This window comes from Pseudopodoces humilis, chromosome 1 (genome assembly GCF_049639895.1).
Source record: "Pseudopodoces humilis isolate 2021_Gansu_Grassland_sample_001 chromosome 1, ASM4963989v1, whole genome shotgun sequence".
NCBI lineage: Eukaryota > Metazoa > Chordata > Aves > Passeriformes > Paridae > Pseudopodoces > Pseudopodoces humilis.
In genome coordinates, this window is record NC_142200.1 from 68965665 (window position 1) to 68991128 (window position 25464).

General features: G+C 39.3%; 1 protein-coding gene across 12 annotated transcripts in view; it reads right to left on the reverse strand.

Annotated features, from left to right (window-relative positions):
* Positions 1-4182, reverse strand: part of IKZF1 (IKAROS family zinc finger 1) — a 68932-nt gene extending 64750 nt beyond the window's left edge. For 7 of the 12 annotated variants that reach the window (XM_088054878.1, XM_088054882.1, XM_088054849.1 and 4 more), the window contains exon 1: positions 3647-4182. In XM_088054878.1, the coding sequence (XP_087911004.1) occupies positions 3647-3737 (91 nt within the window). In that variant the 5' untranslated portion in view covers positions 3738-4182. Of the gene's footprint in view, positions 1-2577; positions 2964-3433; positions 3499-3646 lie in introns of those variants that run through there. The other 5 variants (XM_014256821.2, XM_014256816.2, XM_014256818.2 and 2 more) reach the window with 4 other exon arrangements.
* Between the last annotated feature and the right edge of the window lie 21282 nt (positions 4183-25464).

A 25464-nucleotide genomic window follows, 5' to 3' on the forward strand; every position in this document is an offset into this window, starting at 1 on the left:
TGCTGAAATACAGACTGGACCCATTTCCTTGTTTTCTGCAAAATTGTGGTGTTAGTATAAGAAGTACCTAAGCTGGAATAAAATATATCTGGAACTGTTTTTGGCTTCATTTTGGAGTTATCCAATTTTAATGATGAGAAAGAAGTTTTGCATTGCTGTAAAACTCTGTGGATTGGTTATGCAGTTACATTTCTGCATTGCTATGCAGTGGAAGTGGAAAGCAGACAAGGTTTTTGGTATTAAGGCCCACAAGGGAAAGGAAAACTGTTATGGTAATACTGAGATGGAGACTATTGCATTTTTTAATGGTACGCTGAATGCAACACAAATGACAAAGGTGTTATTCATGTTTATGTAAGGGAACAAGCAACAAGATCATTCCTGAAGGGAGTACTGGCAGCTGGGAGCTGGGGTGGAAAGTCTGAGGTATATGACAAGCTTGTCCCTCTAATGCAACTCAGAAGTATGGGACCTGCTAAAAACGCACCAAAGCACTTTGCTCACTTAAGTGAAGTGAGCTTGTAAGCTTCACTTGTAGTTAAATAGTAAATGAGAAATATTCAGCTGGGACAAAGGATGCACATAGGATCAGTGCCTAAGCTTCTCCACTTACTGGGAGCATGAAGGGCAAAGAGAAAAGAGTCCTCTGCCCTGTCTTCCCATCATTACGATGGTCCAGAGACATTAGTGATTCCTCTTCAAATACTAGGGTCCATCTCTCCTTCCTGACTGAATTAGGACCATCAGTACAATTTCATATTATGCTTCTGTGTTCCTGTCATTTGCCCTGGAAGCCATACCCAGTAGGTAGACTCTTTCAAGGATCAGTGCATTAGGTTTGAAGTCCTGGATGTGATGGACATCCAGCATTGAACTTCCATTGACTTTAGTTTGGGCAGTCTTCTCACTCAGTGGATAAACCTGATTTCTCTTTGGCTTTTATCATAAATTTACCTTGTAATTAGGGACATAATTTCTATTTCTATTTTTTTTTTCATAAACTTGCAGTATATCATGTTCTGAGCTTCACCTACTTTACTGAAAAGAAAAAAAAAAAAAGGCACATGGGTAGTCACCAATACTAAGATTTGTGAGAAAATCTTTAAGGCTGGAGCAAGTCTGGGATAATAGAAACATGAACTACATAAAGTGCAGAGCTCTGCAGTATTTTGGACACTTCCCCCCTGCTGTTCTGCTACAGACAGCTATCATAAGGACATGAACTGTTTTAAGACTTCTTGGTCTTACACATGGTCTGCACTTGGTTTCTCATGTCTCCGGGCTTCAGTTTCAAAGGCTTTGATAAAGAAGTAAGGCATACAGCCATCTAACTAAAACTTGGTAGAGTTTTGCTAAGGATTGAGGGGGTGGGGACATAAGGCACGCTAAAGCATAAAGACATAAGGCACTGTCGTTTTAATTCAGTTTTTTGACCAACACGAGTTAAAATCAAAGCAGAGCATGCAATGTTATAAAGAAGTTATATTTCTTTATTCTATATGTTATAAAGAATGTTATATTTCATTGCATGGGAGCAATGAAACCTTTAGAAAAGAGACATAGTATCAACTACTGTATCTACTGTTATATTAACCCATGAACTGGGTAATTTTATGGCAACATGGACAAATCCATTCTCACTTTTTGGACTTACATTTTCTCCCAGTAAAGAAGAGAACAAAGAATAAACAATTTTACCTAAGTACAAATAATTTTTTTTTTGAAAATTCACAGGCTAAAGACATTGCATCCTTCATTCTTCTATTTCACTCAGGCTTCAAAACACCTTAAACTATTCAATTCACCAGCAAGTCAGAGAGCAGTGCCACAGTCCACTCAGAACATGCCCCTGCTTAGCTGATTGAGATAAAGTATTTCCAAGTATTTGAAAGGAATTTTAGTACTTATTTCTAAATGCAGCATATTATTATGCTTTTCTTTACATTTCAATGATGATTTTTAATAAGGTTTAACAGCAAGTCATACTCCATGGTACTGCAGAGTGTGTGTGAGTTACAACTGATGTGAGCAGTCAACTGAAACTAACAAAGCGTGTCTTTTGAAGGATTTGGACCTTACAGTGCATTACAGCTTTGAATTTTAAAACTAAACTATTAAAGTCTAGAAAATGTGTTGTTAATGTGAGTGAGCGAAATATTATCAGGATTATATACCTGGTTTATTTAATTTGGGTAGGGTTTGGACATCTGAACAGTAAATGCATATCGATGTAACCCCGGTAGCATCCAGATATCAGAAAGAAAAATATGTAGTCAAGAAGCTCTAAATCCTAACTTTTAACCTCCACACAAAGTCCCTGAAAACACTTCTTGCACTAAGATTCAGTGAAAGGGGAAAAAAAAAAAAAAAAAAAAAAAGAGTAAAAAGAAATAACATATTCCTCTACAACAATTTACATAGTTTAAACCAGTGGCCATACAGGTCTAAAAATTCTTGCATCCCACAAAACATCACTTTTTTAAGATAATTTGTAATCATACACTACAAAATTTTCTGACACAGAATTATTAACTTTTAACAATTTTGGAAGCACAATATCTTGCAGTGTTACCATACCTTCTAAACCAAGGTAGAAAAGCAATCCAAGAAGTAATCAGGTTTCTTGAAGCACAAAATTTAAAGTTTCCTTAGAACCGACTACTGCAGTGGGAACTCATTTCTTCACACACACATTTTCTAACTACACACATCTTCTTTAGCAGCGACAAAAGAGCGAAACCGTCCCTTCACAGACGGAGTAACTTTGCGAAGCAGGGTGAAAAAAACCCTCCAGCTGTGACAGGGTGTATGGCAAGGAGGAAAACTTCTGGTCCTCCCGCTATTTGGAAGTCTGCAACTTCTCCAATGCCGTTCCCCTCAAGCGTACTGAGGCGGCTAATTTTACAATTCCTTAATAGTTTTTAAGACCTTCGTACCTGCCCTCCCCCCCCTCGCAAACTACAGGCGCAAGCACTCGGAACGCGGGCTTTGACTGAACCTAAGTGCTATAGCTGACTCGAAGAGAACACAGACCAATCCGCATTTGAATCAATGAATTAATACTCTTTCTCGGCCAGCTCCTCATGGCTACTCATCTCTGAAATTTTAAGGAAGCACTCCAAAACACCTGGATTACACCCGAGCTGTATGTTCGGCTCAGTGTTTCAAAATTAAAAAAAAAAAAAAAAAAAAAAAAAAAAGCGCGTGTGGGACGGGGAGAAGGGGGAGAAAGGGATGGGATGGGATGCGATGGGATGGGATTGGATGGGATGACTGGGCTCTGTAGTCTGCCACTTAACGCGCCCGGCAACAACTTCTCGGCAGCATCGGCTCCGCGCAGCCCCTCCTCACCCGCGCACCACAGCCGCCCGGGGCTGAACCCCCACTCGCCTCGGGGGCTGGTGCCCGCCCGGGACCCCTCGCCCCGCGGTACCTGCTCTGCCAGGGTCGGGGCGGGCGGCAGCTGTGGCTTCGCGGCTGGTGCCGCTCCATGTGCCGGCGCTGCCCCGCGGGCGGCGGCTCCGTGCCCGGTCCCTCCCCCGCCGCTCCCGCCCGCCCTCCGCCCCGTGCGGCCCCCGCCCCAGCGGTGCCGGTGCTTGGGACGGCGGCAGACGAGCGGCAGCCCCCGTGGCGGACGGACATTTACCTGTCAAGAGGCACCTGTTCTCCCCGCTGGAAGCGCGGGAGAGGGGCCGGGCTCCGCGCCGCCCCACGGACGCTCCCGGGGCCGGGCTCATGCGGTGCCGGAACTCGGGTGGCCCCGCGCTGCAGACAGCGACCAGGCACAGCGATACGGCCGACAGTCACAGGCCGTCAACTGCAGACATCCACCTGAAACGCTCCAGAGCTAAGGGGTCAGATCATCCTTCTTTACTTCAATCTAGTCTTTCGCATTCCGTGCAAAACGCGTCCGGCGCTTTTTGTGCACTTGAATTTTATCTCCGGACCAGAACTTACGTAGCGTACTTAAAATCGGTGGCAGAGACAGTCGCTGAAATCCAGACCTTACTCTTCAGCCTAGGGGGCACGGCAAACTTGATGGAAATTGCTCATTCCTAAGAATTAAGCACATTCACACTCTGAGGAGGATAAGAATCTCATTTTTTTGCTGTGCTTCAGTTCCTCATCCTCAAGATGTGGATAACAAATACTTCCTTTCTCACATCCTACCTTTATCTTTGCTCTCATATGACAAAAGTTTAGGCATAGCTTTATGTTTGTGTATAATCTCATGTAATTAAACTGGACAATAAAAAAGAAGTTAAACAAGTGCATAGGCATTGGGAAGGAGTTTAGAATGCAAGCTCTTTGAAACTGAAACTGTTTACTACTTCCTAAAAGTTTGTACTATAGAATAAAATTAGGTCTCTGAGGGTAAGTTGAGCTATTTTTTAAAACAGAAATGGCAAGACTACCCGGGGATTTATTTCAGTTACTCCATCCCTCAGAAAAGCTCTGCAGATCTGACTGCTGTGTGCTTCACAAACTGGGATAGTATCTGTGTATGTGAGATAAGCCAGGTAGACCTGGTGCTTCTCAATTTTTTGATTTTTCACACTGCATCTTTAAAGAGATGCATAACCATCTTTTTATTGTAATTTATAGGTAGACTTTATGGATCTGATAGGGTTGAAACTCAGAGGCAAATTCTCCTCATATTTATTCCAGAAGAACCCCATGTCTTCCATCAGGTTTGCATACAGGGAATCAAGAGCATTTAATCAGTAGAAGGTCTGGTAGTTACCAGGTCATAAAAAGAAAGAAAGATATTTACAAAAGATCAACAAAAAGATGCCAGCATGTGCCTTGCAGTTAGGACTTTTCTCCAGCAAATCACACAGCATCCTCAGCAGGACTGGGAATACAGGCAGGAAGAGCTTCACCAGACACCTTCAAAAGTAGAAGCTGGTTTACTCAAGGGAACTCAGCAACTTTGCACAGATATGTGTGCTTGGATACTTCAAAGTAAAAGGACTGACACTCCTCTGGGGAATGACTCTTAGGAGCTGTGTGCTGCTCTCCTGTGCTCCAGCTGCTGCAGGGCTCATGTGGTCCAGCACACAAATGGGGAACTGATTTGGCGTATATTTTTAAAAGCAGATTTTACACTGTGCAAGCCATGCCCCATTAAATACTTGAAAAAGTTTTAAGATCAACTCAATATTGAGTTGCTAGAGATGTGTGAGCTGAGCCTGATAAAGTCAAATCTTGTGAGATGTGATCTTCTCTAATTCACTGTGTTTAGGTTTGTTAACATTTCATAGGAGCTCTCTATATTTAGTAGATGTTGTGCAAAATCCTTTTACCACTGGCATCCTGGAGAGTGACCAGCAGCAAAGCCATGGCAGTGCTCAGGTCACTGGTGCCAGGCTGCTCTGAGGTACAGCAAGTTCCTTGCTGGGAGAGCAGCAGTGGCCAGTGTGAAGAAACGTTAACTGTCTCTGTGGTGTCTCCCAAGCCCAGACAGATTTGCTTCTAACAGATCTGTTAAGGGATAGTTGCAGATACACCCTCAGGCACTTGCCTGAAGAGTCATATTCTACAATCCTCCTCTTGCAGTATTTCCAGTGACATTACTGGGAATTTTGGAGGAGCCAAATTGGTCTGTAAAGGGAGAGCAATGTAGAACAAACTAGAAGCGTCATCAGTCCCACACATTCTGTCATGTCACTTTTTGAAAAGCATCCCTTCCAAAATTTCCTGCTCATAGCTGCATCTGGACCAAAGCTAAGAACAAACTCGGGAAAAATTCAGGAGGTCTCATTCACATTCAACTTGTTATCTCCTTGTTTTGCTGGTTGATCTCTGGCATTTTCACTCTGATGGCTTTGGTAACATGAAGAATCTGTTGGAAGAACAACTAGCCTTTGGGTTTGCCTACAGGACAAGTATGATGGAGATAGGAACTAGCTACAGCACTACTCCATTTCATAGGGTAGACACACTCTAGTTATTGCTGTTTATCTTTAGGCAGTGCACAGAGATGCTAGGTAATAGGTGTCACTTTAGCACAAGCTGTTGTTTTCTCAGGCAACATCAGTTTCCCAGTCTGTTGAGTAAGATGGGGCATTCTTGTTCACAGGCTAATCAGTTTTGTCAGGAACTTGGTTACATACAGTAATACCTTGGTGTCAGGGGAGGAGAGCAGGACACAATTTCCTTCTACTATGGGAAAGTTCTAACTACAGAAGACTAAGACACTGCTGTCACCAACAGCACCCTCAGGTAGGATAAAACTAAGACTTGCAGGAACCACACTTCTTGCTTCAAAGACTGCCTAGCAATGACTGTGCATATAAAAACATGGCATGTAGGATTTAGTCTAATGTAAATGAAACCACAATTCAGTCTCTCTGTTTTGAAATACCCCCTGTGGCTCCTGGAAAAATTTTTGCTGCTTCAGCTATTTTAAATGAAAAGTTTAGTTTATACTTCTTTTTTTTGCAACTAGCTTTATATAGAACATACATAAGATTCAACTTCCATTTACATCTGGAGACAGCTACTGAAGTCAAATAATTACTTTAGATTTCTAAGAAAACTAAGAACAGAAATATTTTATTCAGAATTACAAATGTAAAATTACTTGATATTTCTTTTTCTTCAAATGCCTCAGAACAGGACCTCAATAATTTATGTAGCAGTACATTTCTAGTAATACATTTCCAGTATGTATCTGCAAGGTTTCCAGAACTCCTTAATCAGACACGAGGAAAAACATGCAGAGTCCAACACAGGGCAAGAAAGACAATGAAGGGACTAGAACACCTCTCCTATGAGGAAAGGCTGGGAGAGCTGGGACTGTCCAGCCTCAGGAATAGATAGCCCAAAGGGATCTTAATTTCTTAATACATAATGGGAGAAAAGGGAGAAGAAGCAGCCAGGCCAGGTTCTCCTCAGTGGTTCTCACTGATAGGACAAGAGACAATGGGTGAAGAAAATTTCACCTGAAAGCAAAGAAGTACTCTTTTTACTTTCACTGTGTTCAAACATTTGAGAGATTTACCAGAGAGATTGTGGAGTCTCCATCTGTACAGATATTCAAAACCCAGATGGACTTCGTCCTGGGCAACCTGCTCTGGCTGACCCTTCTTCAGCAATGGGGTTGGATGAGATGATCTAAAGAGGCTGTGAAAAGAAAAAGGTCATCATCTATTTTTCAGAGATCATTAAATATACATACAAATTTTAAAAGAAAAATGTTCTCTCATGTTAATTTTTCTGTTACTGATCCCTTCCAAACTTGTACAGCTAAGGCTGTACTTCAGTTTAAATTTCTCGACTAATTTAATTTTCAGGTAAGTGTGATAAAAATATTCTATACGAAAGGGGCTGAATTAAGAGGGTTTTTCATACACTTCCTGAGGATCTAAGTATTTGGTTTGTGCCTTTTTTTGCATTTTTTTGGTGGTTTGTTTTGGGTTTTTTTAAACATATATTACATGGATGTGCTAGAGCTGTCCATTTACAAGGTGAAGATCACAGTGTTTACAACTTATATACCCAGGCAGAGATGAAGATGTTCCTGAGCCTAGTCAGATACTGCATCTATTCCAAGAACAGCATTTGTAATCAGGCATTTCCCCACTTATAGAGTTGTGTAAGGGCTGACTAAAGTTTCTCTTGGGGAACAACTCCCAAAATTTATTCTACATGAGAAGGTAGCTGGAAGTAGGAAAAAATTATAAGTCCATTTTTGCATGGCGTTAATCTTGACTTAATAAGGAAGACATCAGAAATTTAGAATGTACTGGTCGGCAAATGGACACTTCATCTCTTTCTCAACTACTGTTATGATTACCCCCTAAAAATTCATATGGACAGAACAAAAAAGCTTAAAAGTAGGTATCTGGTGGATTTTCTCGCAAAGGTGAAATGATACAACTCTGCTGTAATTTCAGTGCTGCCTACTAAGAGGCAGAAAGCAATGTAGAGTTGTGTTAATGAACTGATGTACTTATCATAAATATTTGCCTTTTCGTTTTCTTTTAAATCTATCTCTTAAAGTCTCTTGTCTATTTTTTTCAAGTCACAAATCTCTAATGAAGCCAGATCAGAAAGATTCAGAAGTACGTTACTCTCAATTTTCAGAAAGACTAAACTATTAACAGCACTGCTAATATTTGAGGGATTGATTCAACATCACTGCTCACAAAATCTTCAGTAACAAATCCTAATTTTTAAGTTAATTTACTACTAATACATTTTTAGTGAAGATCTCTGAACAGTTGCATTGCCTGCTCTTTCAACATTCAATTGTTTTATTTGATTATGTGAATCATAATCAAATCAGTTGTTTCTGAACTGTCAAAAAATGGCAAGAATATTCACCTTTTAGTGAATCTCATACTCATTCTGTGACAGATTTGCTTTCACTGAACATTTGTATTAGTAAAGTTCAATTCAGCTTTATAAGAAACATATTCATTTGGCCCTAAAAAACAACACTGGTGTCTGTGAGATGTGCCATCTTCTACAGCCTCACTTTGCTCAGGAGACTGTTCCTGTGCATAGTTAGTGATGAATTATAACTTCCGATACTTGCTGCACTTAAGTGAAATATCTTGAGCCTAGAGAAACAAACCCATTTTAAGTAAGCTTATTTTCATGCCTTCCTATTCCAATGTATTTCAATATAGCTGAGAATATACATCTCTCTGGATTATTTTATTTATAGTTAGTGATGGCAGGTATGTGGTCAGAGTGCCATTGTGGTACGAGTACCATTGTGATCTCCATCACTTGTTCAAAACCTTTTTTATCTAACAGCAGTTAAGAGTTTCTGTTTAGAAATCCAAGAGGTAGCTGTCTTCTATTACTAACAGATAAAGCAAGCTTTGGAGATCAGTGCTGCATTCCAAGCAAGAGGTTTGGATAGTATTCACAGTGTAGTTTTACATGAACCATTCAGTCTCTTTGTACCACAGTTCCTTGGAGAAAATGGCATTGTTAACCCTTCTTTATTTAACAAGGGTATTCAGAGAACACCATAAACATTTTGAGAATTTCAAAAAGTGTGGTAAAGGAATCCATTATAAAGGCACGTCTGCAGGGCAGGCTGAACCTTCTCTGCCTTCACATTGAGCTGGGCAGATGACAAGCCAGCTGTGAGTTTGTGATGGATTAACTTTGGCTGGCTGTCAGGTGCTCACCAAGCCAGTCCCTCACTCCCCTTCCTCAGGGAGACAAGGGGAGAAGATACCATGATCATGGGTCAAGGTAAGGACCTATAGCTCATTCACTGACTACCATGATGGTGAAACAGACTCAGCCTGGGGAAATTAATTTATTTTATAGCAAATTAACAACAGGGAAGGATAGGAAAAATAAAAAGCCCCACAAAACTAAAATCCACCTCCCTTCCATCCCTTCCTTGCCAGGCTCAGCTTCACGCCTGATGCTTGTGTCCTCCCCCCTGCATGATGCAGAAGGTTGAGGAATGAGGTTTGTGGTCAGTTCATAACACCTCATTTTTGCTGCTCCTTTTTCATCACACTGTTCCTCTGCTCCAGTGAGGACTCCCTCCCAAGGGAGGGACTTTGTGTACATGGATTCCAACATGGATCCTTCTCATGGGCTGCAGTCTTTCAGGAGTGGGTTACATCAGAGTTGCTCCAGTGTGTGCTCCTTTCCCTGGACTGCATTTCATTTCCTGTTAGGAGCCTGCTTCAGCATGACCTCTGCATGAGATGCAGTGTCTTTTGACGCACATTCACCTGCTATGGCATAAGGTCTTCCATAATCTTCAGAGTAGATATCTGCTCCACTGAGATTCTCTGTGGGCTTCAAGGCACAACCTTCTTTGCCATGGTCTTCTCCATGGGCTGTTGTAGAACCTCTTCTCCAGCATATGGAGCACCTCCATTTTCTCATTCTCTCATATTTGCTCACAACTACAGCACAGCTTTCTTACATATGTTTCCTCAGAGCTGCCACCAGCCCTGCTGATGGCCTTGGCTGTTGCTGGCTGGTACTGGATCTGTCTGACAAGAGGCAGAAGCTCACAGAAGGCAGGCCTGCAGCTTCCCCTCCCTACCAAAGGTGTGCCATGTGAACTTTGATGGTAGCTTGAAGATACCAGTACAGCTGGTAGACTCCCAGTGTACAGCTGCTTACTCCAGTGGATGTACAGCAGAGGAAGGGGACATTGTATCTCTTCCCATCATCCAGATGTAGGGATGCCTGTATGTCAGTGTTTTACATCTGGGCTTCTAAAAAGCTGTACTTCAGCTTATTTTTGTTATTTACATTACCTGAAAACAGGCAGATGCCATTCGGGGTCTAGGAGTCCATCACACATGGTAGTGTGCAAACAGTTCATGACCTATATTTAGTCAGACAACAGATAACCAACAGCTACACACAGCTCAGGGAACTCAAGGAAGAGGTGAGATCCTATCAAGCAAATAAATAGGCCAGGGACTGAAGTGCAGCCTTACTGTAGTTGCTATCAGGTTTTGTACTATTTGTATAGTTTCTCTTATCCCACAGACAAAAACAGGTTCAAAGGAGAAAATTCATTATCTGGGGTAGAACATACAGATACATCCTTCCCAGCCCTGCAAGAAGAAAATGATGATTTGAAAAGAGAATGAGCAGGCTGGGGAGAGTGGTCAGGAACACTTCCAGCAGAAGTACATAAGTATTAGATTAAACCAAAGATGAACGACCTGGAGTGGATAAAAACTCCCCAAACCATGTGCTAAGGCAATGATGTTTCCAGCATTTTGAATGCACATGAACAGGAGAGGCCAGTTTTGTCTCTGACAAGGGTGAGACACAAGGTGATGAGAAGTTGAACATGAATTTCAGCTACAGACAGGTTTAGGAAGTGCCTCACCAGGGCAAAGCCATGCAGAAAGGATCCACAGCTTTCAAGCCTATTGCTTAGGTGAGGATATAATAAAGACCTTTTGAAGGGTCACCTTATTTATTCCACTCTGAAGCAACATGTATTGCACATTTTTATTATGTATAATGTTGATCCTGTTTAGAATACATACTAAGGGTGTAACTGGCACAGCATCTCTTTATCCCATGCCTGCCCCTTCCCTGGGTGTGTCCTTTATAGACAGTGCCTCAGGAGACTCAAGATAGAGATGGGTGATATTACGGTGAAATTAACCATAAAGAAAACATTTAAATAAAAATTATTAACCAGTGTTGGAGCTATTATGAGACAGAAAAGAAATGTCAGAGAAAAAAAATGTGTACCATGACTGCCCCATTACACTATAATTAGTTTATCTCTGTATAATTTATACTTAGCTCTATGTCAATGAATTCCAGACAGAGGAAGTCCCTGGCCTGCAGCAAGGCTGAAGAGAGAGAAGCCCTGGATAGCAAAGAATTTTTAAAGGTATTCTCTGAACTCAGATGTGTCCCATCCTTGGAAATTAAAAGGAAACATCTCCTTTATCTACAAGCTAATTGATATCAAACTAATTACAAGCTAGGCACCTAAATATCTTCAAACATCTATGTTTAGATTTCTAGTTTTACTTCGGTACAGTTAAATACTTCTAGGAGGAATTTTGAGTATTTCTCACTGCATATATTATATAATCAGTCTACCATCTCTTGATAGGCATCAGCTGAGTTTAATGAAAACTACTGTTTATCTCAAGGGAGGTGAACAATTATTCTTTTTTTCTGGTTCTCTAACTCCTTCTTCCCTTTAGAGACTAATATTTGACTAGAAAAATAATCATTAAGAGAGCTTATACTGTTAGATGGCGATCTAGCCCAGTTACCTGACTTAATGACACATACATCCAGTAATATGTATATATTGATGCCTTGAAGTGAATACCAGGATGTTTTGTCCTGCAAGGTAAATATTGATCAACATGTACAGTGTATTATTCCTTTGGATCAATATGCCTGTTTCTTCTTAAATCAATAAGTACTTATTCTTACATAGAGGAAAAGTTTGTCTCATAATTGGAAAAAAATTGGTATATAGCAAATGAGAACATTTTTCTTGCTTAGCTCCAACAGTTGTAGAGCTCAAGGTTCTTAAAATAAAAAAAAAAAAAGGCAGAGTGAACATGTAAAATGCTGCATAGGAGGTTCAAAAAATACTATCACTCACATCTGCTGAACCAGTATAATACACACCCACATATATGACCCAGTTTTTCAGTCAGAGAACAATGGTGCTTGCTGAACTCAGCTGAAGCAGTCAATATACCACATTAATTTCTCTGCTTTTTTGTTATTTTTAAATTCTTGGGCTATTTCTCTGTGTGTATGTTTAAACAACAGCTACAATTTTCCAGGGAATCCTGGGACGTGTTTCATGATCTTCAAGCTCTGTGTCCTAACTGTTGCTTGACATTGATAGTTGCAACGGATAGCCTGACTTTGAAATAAGAAAGATGAGAATTTCAGAACCACAGCATTTTCAGAATATGCTTTTTCCTTTATTTTAGAAATACTTGTAGGAATCATTTACTACCAAAGCTTTTCCTGACTTTGTTTTTGTGATTGCTGCTACAGGTTAATATTAGGTAAAAAAAAGGGTAAAATCAAAACTCTTCACTCCCAAACATAAATAGATTCCACACTTCAGTAAGGCAAAAAGGCAAACTAGCCAACTAGGAAAGTGGTAGTTTGGTCTACTGTAAGTGAGATTTTTTTTTCTTGTAGATCTCAGACTAAATAATGGTAATATTTCAAGGAAAAATTCATCAGGAAACAAAGTTAAGAATGCTATTTAAATACACAAAACTGAACAAATTAACCTCCTTTATGGGTATTCTCTCAGTGCCTTTCCTTCCATGAAAAATTCAGAACACGAAGAAATATCAGAAGCATTGTCATATTTGAAAAATTTAAGAATAGAAACGCTTAACAGAAATAAAAAAAAAGTAACTTCAGATTATTAACTACATCAAGGCAAAGCAAGAAAAAAAAATCATGAACATGCACTGGTTTTAATTTATTTTATGAGTAAATGCATAACAAAATAATGTAATAAAATGCTAGTTGCATCCTCTAAAACATAGTAGTTAGGGTTCTCATTTCTCTCCTCCTGCAGAAATAGTTAAGCAAAGTCAGAACCTGTCTGTTGAGCTTGGCTTTTGAGGAGGAACCTCTATTTTCAATCTCCAATATTGTCAGGTGAAAACATCTTCCAGTTCATCAGGTACATTTATACCACTACATATTGACATTTGTATCCCTCAAGTGAGTTGAGATCTCAGTGTATTTTAAGTAGTTTTAATTGACTTCTCTGTGGAAAATTAAGGTACTCTTGTTAGGACTAGTTGCCACAAGGTTGCTATTTTGGCCAGGATGGAATTTTCAGACTGCCTAGAGGAAAGCCAGTATATGGTGTCATGGGCTTCCAAAATTCAATTAGACCATTTGGGGAGACATAGTCTCCAAAAATATTTTTCCAGGGAATTGCTGAATATAATGCACACCTTCCAGCACTTGCCCAACCCATTTTATACAATGGATTTCTGAGCTCTGTGTGAGACTGCTCAGGGCTAAGCAATCCACACACCCAGTCTCCCACTGACAAGGGAGATGGAGGTCAAGTGTGGGGAAAGTTGACTACTGCTGATGCAATGTAGGAAGAAGGACCTATCCAGCAGCCCCTAGTGTGAGTGGAAGAGGCACACATCTGGCAGCCCTGAAGGTAAATCCAAAACACTGAGGGAATTGTGCTTTTTTTGCTTATTCTGAGGCAACTGTAGCACTTGGTCACCACTATGTACAGCTGTTTGACCAAAGTACTGCAAGCTGTGTGTGCACAAAAATACTTATTTTGCATCCTTATATTAATAATTAAATATCAGATGGTTTAAATTTTACTTCACTGTAACTTTATTTATGTTCACAATTTGCAAAGGTGTAACAATTGCAAATTTGCTTGGTGTGACCTCTACACTCCCAACAGACCACTTTTCTTCCTTCATGTCCTGGAACTTCCCTTCACCACTCCCACAGGCACAGGAATTTTGCAATTATTTTCCTCTAATTCTTCCAGTTTCCCCAGTAACTCTGTCCACCAAATCTTCCCTCAATCTCCCTCACACCCATTCTTACTCTCTTCATTAATTGTTCTAATCCATCTCCCCTGTTCCCATTCCACTTCTACAGCAGGCTTTCCCATCCTTAACTTCCCTTGTTAGTTACCTCCTACATTTCCCCTTTGTATTTGAACACATTGACTGTACTGTCTGCAAGCACTGATAAGATTTCCTGTATTCCATTTCCACCCTAAGAGTGTCTAATCTAGTTTCTGCACCTTTTACTCCACTGAAATTTGGAACAGCTGAACTTGGTCAGATCAGAGGACCATCTAACCCAATATTCTTTCTTACACAGTAGCCAAGTCAGATGCCTGTGAAGTATAATCAGTATGGGCAGGAATATAGAGATATTCTTCTCACTACCCCCAGCTGTTTGGGTCAAAATCTCTAATGATCACTTTAGAGCCAATTTAACAGCCAGAACTTGTTATTTTTCCCTTCTTGCCCTGTCTGCATTCTTTAACACTACCTCCCTTTGTCTTGATGGCTTCAAAACCAGTACTGACTTTAGGTTCTCCTAGTTTCATTATCATCTTTGGAAATCCCTCTTGTTCCTTAACCTTTTTTTTTTGGGAAGACTTCTGGGAACTGTCCTAGACCTCTTCATCCCAAAATCCTCCTCCAAAATAAGAAGATGTAAGGTGTTTTTCTAATTAACGTTTTAGCTAGAAATTCCATACTGACTGGTTTCTGTAATTTTCTGTTCAAACTGAAAATTCAGCCTTCTCTAACATGCTGTTGAGAATATTTCTCTAAGCCCAAGTTCAGCAGTGCAAAACCAGATGTCATTTCTCTCCGTTGGGTTCTGACCACTACCTCCTTCTCAATAATAGTATGCAAAATCACTATCCCGCCTCTTTTCACACTTTGTCACCCAAAACCCCCATCCTGAACTCGGACACTCTCATGTTTTTCACATTCAGACCATTTCAAATACTTGAAAACTATTTCTATGCATCCAACAGTTATTAAGAATTAACTCTGGGTTCTCATCCCCTTGTATCTTGGTTACTACAGTATTCTTTCTCATAAATTATTTTTTCATCATGACAAGCTCCAGTCATTATCATTCAGAATATGGATAGAGGGTTCATTATGTTTGCCTGCCCCTTTAACTGAATGGAATATTTTCCTAGATACCTTCATCCACAATTCATTCCATCACTAAAAAAAAATGAATCTGAGGGGTTTTTTTGAATCCTTTCTGACCTATAATCTTTATTGCCTATCAAAATGTAAGCTTTGATATTCAATGGGCCTTTGCAAGTTGCCTCCACCACTGAGCAATTTCTTTTTCAAACAAGAATCTTTGCTCTCACCCATGTTGCTCCTCCTCTGAGAACAGATCCCAATCTACCATTTCCTTTGTTGTTTTGAAGTTCGCATTCTTTGGCCTTGAGGAAACCAGAATTAAGGTTTCTTAAAGTTAAAAACAACAGTGTGTTTTTAATAGACATGGAAAGACTGACATTTATACTTGTAATATAGAGGGAAAGACTTCATGTGGACTACAAGATGGTTGTTTGAAGAATAAACTGGAAGTTATTTCCAATCATAAGAAATCAGTGAATATGAATACTTTCAACACCAGTGTAGCTTTGCTTCTCTTTGTAAGATACTGATTATTTCCAACACTTATAGACATAGAGTCATCATTTCAAAAGCCCTCAATACAGAACAGTGATGATAAATGCAACAACAACAAAAATCCTGATTTTATATTTTTTCTTGTAATATGTAGATTACCTTCCCAAGAAAGTGAAATACTAAACATTTTATACTAGTATGAAACCAAATTATATGAGGTCCCCTTCCTTTTTTTTTTTTTTTTCAGTTGGTGAGGGTGCTACTTAGTAGTCAGAAGGAGGATAAAGATCAAGGCAATCAAAAAAAAACCCAGGAATGATGGTAAACACTGATTGGGATAGAAGACAAAGCCTCCAGATCCTTGTCTCACCCCTGCAAGAATCATTTCAGTAAGATGAGAAAAGCCAATGCTGTCTTGATTAACTGAGAATTTTGAGGGGGTTGCTTTTCTTGAAGCACAAACAACAAAACACAAGATAGAGGAAATCATATCATCACCAGCATGAGTCTGTGGTTTGGAAAGATGAGCGGTTGGCTTCTGGCAGCTGCAAGGAATGATGGGGACTCAGATAGTGCCAGCCTGTCACATTTTCCATATGCTTTTTTGCAACACTTCCCCCCTGCCCCCTACCCCATATTTTAAAAATGCAGTAAGTATGCTGTCCAAGAAAAATGAATTACATAGCTATCCCCTCACTCAGCTATCAAATCCTTCTCCTCCAATCTACTAAATAAAGAGAGGGGCTGTTGCTTTCATGAAAAAAAAAAAAAAAAAAAAAGGTAAAATCATTTTCATGCAAGCCCATACTAGAGAATCAGGAAGGTATTCATTTTATTTTGTGTATCTAGACAGTGATTTTAATGTTATGCAAATGGAGCAGGCAATTCCTAATCTATCCTGAAATGTATGTGTCAGAGCTCTTGTGTAGTACAGGTTACTGATGATAAAAACAAGATGTGTTTTTATACAAGGAAGGCGCATGATTACCAGCTTTAGAATTTTTTCATTCATTACAAATTTAAAATAGGACAAGCCAGTGCAATGGAAACTGAGGGGTACCACCACAGAAAAAACTAGTGTCTTTTCAGAGTTAAGTTTGACAAGCATTGTTTTCCTCTCTCCTTGAAACCAGAACAGCTAGACATAATAGCAGTCTCTTAGACTTTAAAACTGTTTAAGAAAAGCTTCTATTATTCCTTAGTGCACCAGTGTTCCTCATTTTTCTTTTTTATTTTTTTTAATGTAAAAAGGAAACTTATCTCGTCTAAAGAACATCTCCAAATTCTCAGTTGAGTTGAGGTTGTCATGATAAGGCAATCTTCACATCAGGAGGCTCTTTCAGAGAGGAAGAAGAAGCTCAAACACAGGCAGGGTCAAAGCCTCAGACCCAACTGTCAAGGAAGCTGATGCACAAAAGGTCTTAAACTGGCATTTATGTTGCTGTTATATGCTTAGATAACTTAGAACAATCCAGACTCAAATCAAGACTCCTTTCCCACCTCAATCTGGAAGCTCCTCGGTTTATATTTCCCCAGTTAAGTCAGCAGCTTGGGTTTTTTTTCCCTGAGCCAGCAGTTAAAGCCCATGTACACACTGTGCATCCACAGAGATATCCCTCCTCTGCCTGAGCAAACTCAGATGAGCAAACTCAGATTTATTTGTGCACCCTGCTGGTTGAATCCCTACATCTCCTGTGGAATCAGGAAATGTGCTTGGCTACAGGACCTGGAGCCTCTTCCTCACTTGATTAAAATTATTAGGATTTAATAGGCAAGACAGAGACAGCATTACCCCAAATGGCCAACACACCAGCAGCTCAATCAAATGAACATGTTCTCTCACTACAAATACAAAGGCTCTTCTCCATTGGTAGATGGGAAACTTAAACTTCAGTCTCCTAGAGCTGTAACAGGGACAATCAGATAAAAGTCTGTGTGGGGAGAGCAGGAAGCAGGGTGAGAAGAGGAGTTTCTGCTGTGTTTTATCAGGAAAGAAAAGCAGACATTGTAGGTAAAACCAAACTATCAAAGTTGATTTCAGGGCTGTGACTATCAAATATCAAGCTGGGACTATCAGATATCAGGTTGTGTTTCCCAGCTGAAATGGATGAAGAAAAGGACCGTAAGACAGCCATGAGCAGAGCTGAGTTGTTTCCTTCATCAGGCAATGACCTTCGTGGATTTGGTTTTCAGATGTTTAGCAACACTGCCCAGAACTGCCTGTGGCTTTTGTGCTCAAGTGACACTACAGCTCCTCCCTAAAACTAAGGTTGATTAACTTCTAAGTCTATTCAGAAAGCTTCTAAAGGACTCTGACAATATCAAAGACAATATAATGGTGTTTTTCTTACTCTTGGGAATTAGGCAGCACATCACAGAGACAATATTTGCCCTAAATGGCAGCAGTCTAGGGAAATTCTGAAATCATCATTTCTAATTCAACACTGGAACATCTTTGTGTTGGAGAGAATATCCAAAAAGGCCAAAGAAGACCCAGGATCAAGATGTGGATCTCAAATCTCATTTCTAAACACATGAAAAATATGCATTCAATTCCACCCTGCTTTGTCATGAGATAAACAGGCAGAAAATACATGGAAATATCAATATAGACAAGACTTCACTTGGAAGTAATGCTAGTCGAAGGATTATCCTCTTGTAAGTATCAAAGATAATTTCATTGTGTACAGTGCTTCTACTATATGGTACAGTATGTAACTATAAGCAGAGAAGATTTGATCAAAGTCATAAGGGATGGTGAGACTGATCACCCAAGGCTGACTAGAACCCAGCCCAAGAAAAAACAGAGAAAAAACAAGCAGTAGGAATAAGGATCTGGAGCACAAAAACAAGGAAAACACCTCAATTTTTGCAAATTGCTTCATTATCTGACAAGTAGACAAGCCATCAGTTGAGTCTGCAGACCAGTCCTCAGTCAAATTCAGGTTTTTTTTTTCTTTTTTTCCCTTTCTTCTTGTGAGTGAATGGAAATGTTAATTTCAAAACGGATTCTGTTTCTCATTTAAGTCACCTTGAACCATTAGTTTGCTTCAATCATCCTTCAAATCTAGGTTTAACTAGATTTATGCATCCAGTGTTTACTGAGAAATGGTAACTACCATACAGTAAAATAATTCCATAGAAAAGGTTTTCATTAAAATCAGGGAACAGGTGGCTTCCCTCATACAGAAATACCTCACATTGACTAAAGTTTCCTGGCAAAACTGCGCTGACTTTTGAAAAGATGCAAGGTTCATCATCCTAAAAATGACAAAGAAAACTTAAACATAAGCCCATGTTTGAAAATTAGTCTCATTAGACAATTTGTATTGCTATGTATGATGGCCAGTTTTAACCTCAAACCAGTTTTAAACTCAAAAACCTACAGAAAAGTTAAGGATAAAATAGGAAATCTGGAAAATTGTATTTACAGAGTAAGAGTAAAAATGTTGGTGAACAGAAATCTGCAAAGCCTCACTAAGCTGGTGCTGAGCAAGGAATCTGTTGGTCCCGTGTTATTACCAGAATGTATACTTCATTAGCCCAGTTACCAAAATCAAGTACACTACGTGGCCAAATAGGGCTTTACTTGCACAAACACAGGGTCTTTGCTCTACTTATTTTCTGTGTTACTGAAAAGACAGCCATCTGTCTTTTTGACCAGAGTGAGGGTTTCAGTCTCAGGACAAAATAAGAAACTGTGCTAATATGTCTATGTAAACAAGGAGGCACCCTGATTATGTTGATCCTACTTTGAAAAATAGGAGCAAAGAGAAAAAACCAACCAACTTCCTCCACCCCTGACATTCAGATTTTATTGTAGAGAAAAAAGGAAGACCTTTTCATTTCCTCAGAATGATCATGACTATTTCAAAATTAACACTTAAAATATTTACTCAACATAACATCAACATTCATAATGTTTTAAACAAGTCTTATGCGTGGCCAAGTAATATGCAGATATTTGCAAAATGACTTGTCAACATTACCTCTGAGGTGTGTTTTAATGAAAATGTGAAATTTAAAAAAAAAAATTGTTTTAATGCAAGCTTTCCAGTGCAGTCAATAATAAATGTAGCTGAGCAAAAATATTAAATTTGAATTCAAATGAGCCGTAAATACACAGTATCTATCAGGAGTCTGTGGAAGTGATTTAGTAAAATAAGCAATATTCTGTTGCAATATGTTAAAAATTAGATGTTTGAGGGAAGCTAAGGTGTCTGGATCCTGTTATATGGGCTGTATACCAGGGAAGGCTTTGTTTGTCTTATGGAGTCAATGGAGTTATGAGAAATACAAGCATTTAGCTAAGTAATTGCATAGGAGAAAACATGAAGAGCTTGGCACATGTTAAAAATTATTCCCAATTAAAATGTTATTTAATAAACAAGCCCATTTTATTATTATGTATTTAAAAAAATTAATAAGTGACTGATAAACAAGTAATTATGAGGGTAATAAAGCTCACCATTCTGATTAGGGAAAATATTCATTTCATGACCATCCAGTGATCCTTTTTCTACCACAGCTGTCAAAAGAGGCAGTATGTAACCATTTAGAGATGGTATGATAGTTGCTGTGCTTATGTTATACTGCTATTACATTTTATATCAATAAAATGCTTTCAAGCTCATTCTTGGGATAATTATAGATCAGCTTGCTTATACATTAACTGCTCTTGAATCTTCCTTCTTCAGTCACAAATAAACTGATGCAATTTTGCTGCTGGGGTTGTGAAGCACAGCATGGATTTATAGCTTTCTGCCTCCTGTCAGCATTGCTCAAAACAGAGAACTCCTAGTCAGGCTGTGGGCAAAGTGCTTTGCCCCTGCTCTCTGACTCCAGCCAATAAAGTCTTGGTAGAAGGGTCCAAACTTATGAGATGCTGATCACCCACACTTCTCACTGCTGGCTAATGTAACTTGTCATCCCTGCAGGCACCCCTGAAATGCACTGTAACAGGCTGAGATAGGAAAAATTGGTGCAGGAAATAAAAAATTACAGAACAGATTCAATGTCTGGTAAATGAACAGATTTTCAACCTAGGCAGAGATTAGAGAGCAGGTAAATTATGTTCCTGCTCCTAGTTTAAGACACTGTTTCCCCTTAAATTTTTCTGTTCAGGGAAACATACACACGTAGTTGTCTGCACATTTCTTTTTTGCACATTTTAGGCAAAGGAAACCTTGTAGAGTGAGAAAATCCTATCTAGGCTTGGACTTCAGTTTTTGGGAAGACTAACTTCACTCACAAAATAAATTGTTTCCCCAGCAATTTTTAAAATAGTGAGCCATCTGTCTTATCTGTGTACATTGGTGGAAAACAGCTAAGGCATGAGATAAGGAAATAGATTCCCCCTCAAAAACAGATTTTTTTTTTTTTTTGGTCTCCCCAAAGGAAATAGATGGCCCACAGAAATGTGGTATCAATTATTCTCTATTTTTCCCTTTCTTTTGCCAAAAAATGTAATTATGCTTTGTGATATAGCACAGGTGAGCTCCATGGACACTGAACATTGATACTATATTCCTAAAGAGAAATTGTCACTGTCCTTCCCCAAGACAGTGTCATGGAAACAAGATGTGTTGCAGTGGGAGGCTATTTTTCCAGCGTGGATGGTACAGTAGTCCCCAAAAGCCCCTTGCCAGCAGCAGAGTTCAGCTGGTAGCACATTAGGGGGCTCCTCACAGAGGAAGATGGTACTGTGGTGTTTGGTGTGATAAACAGCAAAGGGAATGATTATGCTTTGTGAAGCAGAAGCCCAACTGGCTCTCTTCCTTGATATTCACATCTTTGCATGGCATCAGCCAGAGAATTAAGAGATAAAGGCTGAATATTTATTGTCTCACTCCTCAAAGCTAGTATTTTTAAAAAAAAAATCATGCACAAGGCTTCATTTCAGCTGAGAACCATGAAAGCAATGAGTGATCCATACTTCTGGAAAAAGTTCAGTGAACACTCAGAGCAAGAGACGATTGTTGGGAAGTCACTGTGAAATTTTCTTTTAAAAAGAAAGACTTAAAAGAACACAGGTGCAAACAAAGTAAAACTTCTGGAAATAATGTGTTGAAAGTTTAATCCTGCAGTTCTCAGTTCTAAACCATCTGGGCTAGTAGGAACAGGAAGGGGAAAAGGAAGTAAAAAGGTAGAAGGTGAAGTCATAAAATGCTATGCCATCTATTTTTATTTGATATACAAATAATAGCATCTATGTTTGGTTCAAAGCTAGTTCAAAACTAGGATGCCATGTAAGGAAAGTTTGTTTTTCAGCTGAACCCTGAAGAAGATTATTAGTCCCGCTGCCACACTTAAAAGGGAGATGGCAAGTGTTTAAAAATTTGTTGTGAACTATAAGAAAAAGGGAAGAAATTCTTATAAAAACTATAAAATGCAGGAGGTGAATTCTTAGAACTTGCAACCTCTTAACTAATGTCCTGATTCCCATTATTAGATAGTATGTAGGAAGTGACTCTAAGATTATACTCATATGAAGGATTTTTTTTGTGTATTTAGGGCCCTACCTGTGTTCCCTCATTGTGTGCACTCTCAGTTCTGCCATTCTGAAAAAGTGGTGTGAAGATCATCAGCATAAGAAAGGAACATGGGCATTTAACAGCAAGATGCAAGAAACTGCAAGCTGCCCACACATTAAAAAACTTAATGTAATTTTGGATGCATTTGAGAAGCATTATCCCTTAAAAACAATTTAAGAAGGAACAATTTAAAAAAGAATTACCAAAATGCAATAGTTAATCTGGAGAAATGTAAACAGTACAGCACATCATATCCTGTGGGGTGGGCTGGAAAAACAAAAGCATCCAAATTCTTTCTCTTTGTTTTTGACAGTTTTCTTTCGAAGGAAAGACTCCCTGAAAAATACAGTCCCAAGCACCACTCCAGAAAGGACGAGTGCAGGTGTTCCATTTCTCACTCTGATGAGAGAACAGGACAAAAATAATATTCTCCCTTTTACAAGAGGATTGTTTGTTTCTACTTTTTTGCCATTGCAAACCTGAAAGACTGACTTGCTTTCTTTGAGAATTTTTCATTTGAGAATTTTAATTACTGTTTAGAACATACTGTATTTTGCCAAGTAAGATTATAATAAGAAATTTAGATCCTATTTCCAGGAGCATCTTGGAAACTAAAGCAATTATTTCTCTAAATAGACTTCAGTTCTCAATTGCATACTAGCAGCAGCTGCTCACTGCTCACTACAATAGGTGTCCTAACCAAAGATCCATGCTTATACAGTTCAAAACGGACAAGAGGGGTTCTTTTATTCAGGTCTCCTCTGTTCCCATCATTGCACTAGGCAATGATTTTGTGGGGAAAAGCATAGGCAGGTAGAGACCTTCTCCTTTGCCTCCTTATTGCCATAGTGTTTCCCACCCACTGAAGCACTAGATGTTCCAGATGTGACAGAAAACTCCAACGGAAAGAAATTTCTTGTTCTGCAGTCTCTGCTCTTAGACCAGATCATCCCAAACTCACACTCGCTACTTAGGAACCAACAGTGGATTCACACATGAAAGCTGCCCTGGTTGCAAAGGCTGGATGTACTTAAAAGGACATTTCTATCATCCATGTCCTCTTGACAATAATATGCCATAGTTAAGGCCCCATGTCTTGAACCACTGCAAATGTCATGTGCAGTAAGATTATGAATGGAATTCTGCAAATTTTACAAACATAGGGCAAGAAAACTGTTTCTTTATTTTGAATATTAAAATGCTTAATTAATTAAAAAACCAGCATAACCCTGGAAGGCATTTTGAGTGGTTTGGTAGTTCAACTGACACATGATATGATACTTTTATATGACATCATCTATGGAATATAACTTTTTTCCCCCTGGGAATCTGTTTGGAAAAACAGTCAAGATCCTAAGTCCTTCTCCACATTCCCACACAGGTGTTTCTCAGATCTAGTCACTTGCTTTGATAAGAAACATAAGGGACAAGGTGTGTCTTTATATCCATAAACAAAATAAAAGCATGGACTTACCCTAGCAAGTGTATAACTCTGCTTCTCCCTGAAAGTAACTTAAAAGAAGGAGAATTTAGGGAATTAAGTAGAATACTGTATATGAGGTTATATTTAACTTCCACATACTAGCAATTCAGGATCCATTTCTGATTAATAGATACTCTATACACTATGGATGAAATATAGGTGTTCTTTGGCTATGGGTACATCAGCTTCTTGCTCAGCAAAGTAATATCTAATATCTAGATATTAATTCTTTAAAACATTTTTACAAAAAATTGTGGTCTTCAGCAGCTCAAGGCCTACTGGAAGTTAAATAACTGCCGCAGCAGTTCTGCAGTGAATGCTTCCAGGATTGGTGCCTGAAAAGCAGGATATCCTGTAACTGTGACCACTGCAGTGACCACTGGTAGAATCAGACATCTGAGAAATTCGGGATTTTGGGTTTGCTACTGTAACCTGAAACCCAAAGTTAAAAAAGCAGACTAGGTTCTTCTGTTAGATACCCGAGCATTTGCATGGATACCTACTCAGCATTGTTGGAGACACCAACAAGACTTCTCTTAAAATAAAGTCATAGAAGAAACAGGCCTTACTCTGCAGAGAGTCCAGGTAACAATTTTATGTTTACAGGTCAAAAAATTGCAAAAAAAACCCTAAAAGCCACTGGCTTAGTCCAGACAAAAAAAAAAAAAAAAGCATTGGTCATAGAGCAAATGAATGTCAACAAATCCATGTGCAACAATCCAAATTCAGTGTATTCATTGTGGAACAAATAATGACACATGGAGGAAAAAATGCCTGGAAATCAGGCAGGAGTGGAAGTAGCAAAGAAAGTCTAACTACTTCACAGTCTGCAGAATGTCCCTGTCTGCAGGAGTCCCTGCAGAATGAACTGTTAAAACTGAAAAGAAAATGCATCACTGAACTCAGAAAACTTTCATCAGACAGAAAATGTTGACATTGACTATGGACTTGCATTGACCTAAACCTACTAATTATTGAAAAGAAGTCACTGATTGTTCCAATTGGTGAGGTACTTACTTGTGTCTTCTCTCCTACCCCAAAGACGATGGCCAGTTGAGATGGGAGGATGAGATAATGAGCATCTGCTGGGTGATTGAAAAAAAGATGGGGGAGGGATAGAGTCAGGTAATAATTTTGAAGGTCCTGCCCTCAGAAGTGATGATGCCAACAGGTTGGTACCTATGGGCAAGCTGTAAAGAAGTCTCTGTGCTGTGGGTCCATACAGCTACAACCCACACATTTGAAACCAAAATTTAAGATTCAGGGTAAGGTTGGGTCAAGCCGAGGCAGCAGTGGTGGCAGACACTCTGAGGAGGGCAGGTTTCCCAGCAGTGGAACAGAGGGCTGTGGAAAAGGAGAGTGGGTGTATTGTCTTGCGAATATATATCTTTGTCTCTTGCTGAGGGCCCAGGATAGACACTGTGACCAAGCACCAGGTGGGAGAGGAGAGTCAGAGCAGTTCAGAGAGGGTGAATGTCAAATTGTCCATGATTGCCAACAGACATGCAACACATCTTCTGTAAAGTGCTTGGGTAACAGGAAAAGAGAGGACATTATGTTATCATCAGGAAATAGGAGATAATGAAATAGATGCCAAATAAAGAATGCAAGTTGCAGCCTAATAAAATAGTTCCTCTTTTCTACCCCACTTTTTTCCTTTCTAATTCTGAAACAGTGTTTTGTCCAATACACATCTCCTTTTTCATTTCATTGGGTTTGAAAGAAAAAACTACCCAATGATTATACCCAGTCACGTGTATTCTTTTGAAATATGAACGAATGTAAACTTTGCTTATTTGACACCCTAAAGCTGAAT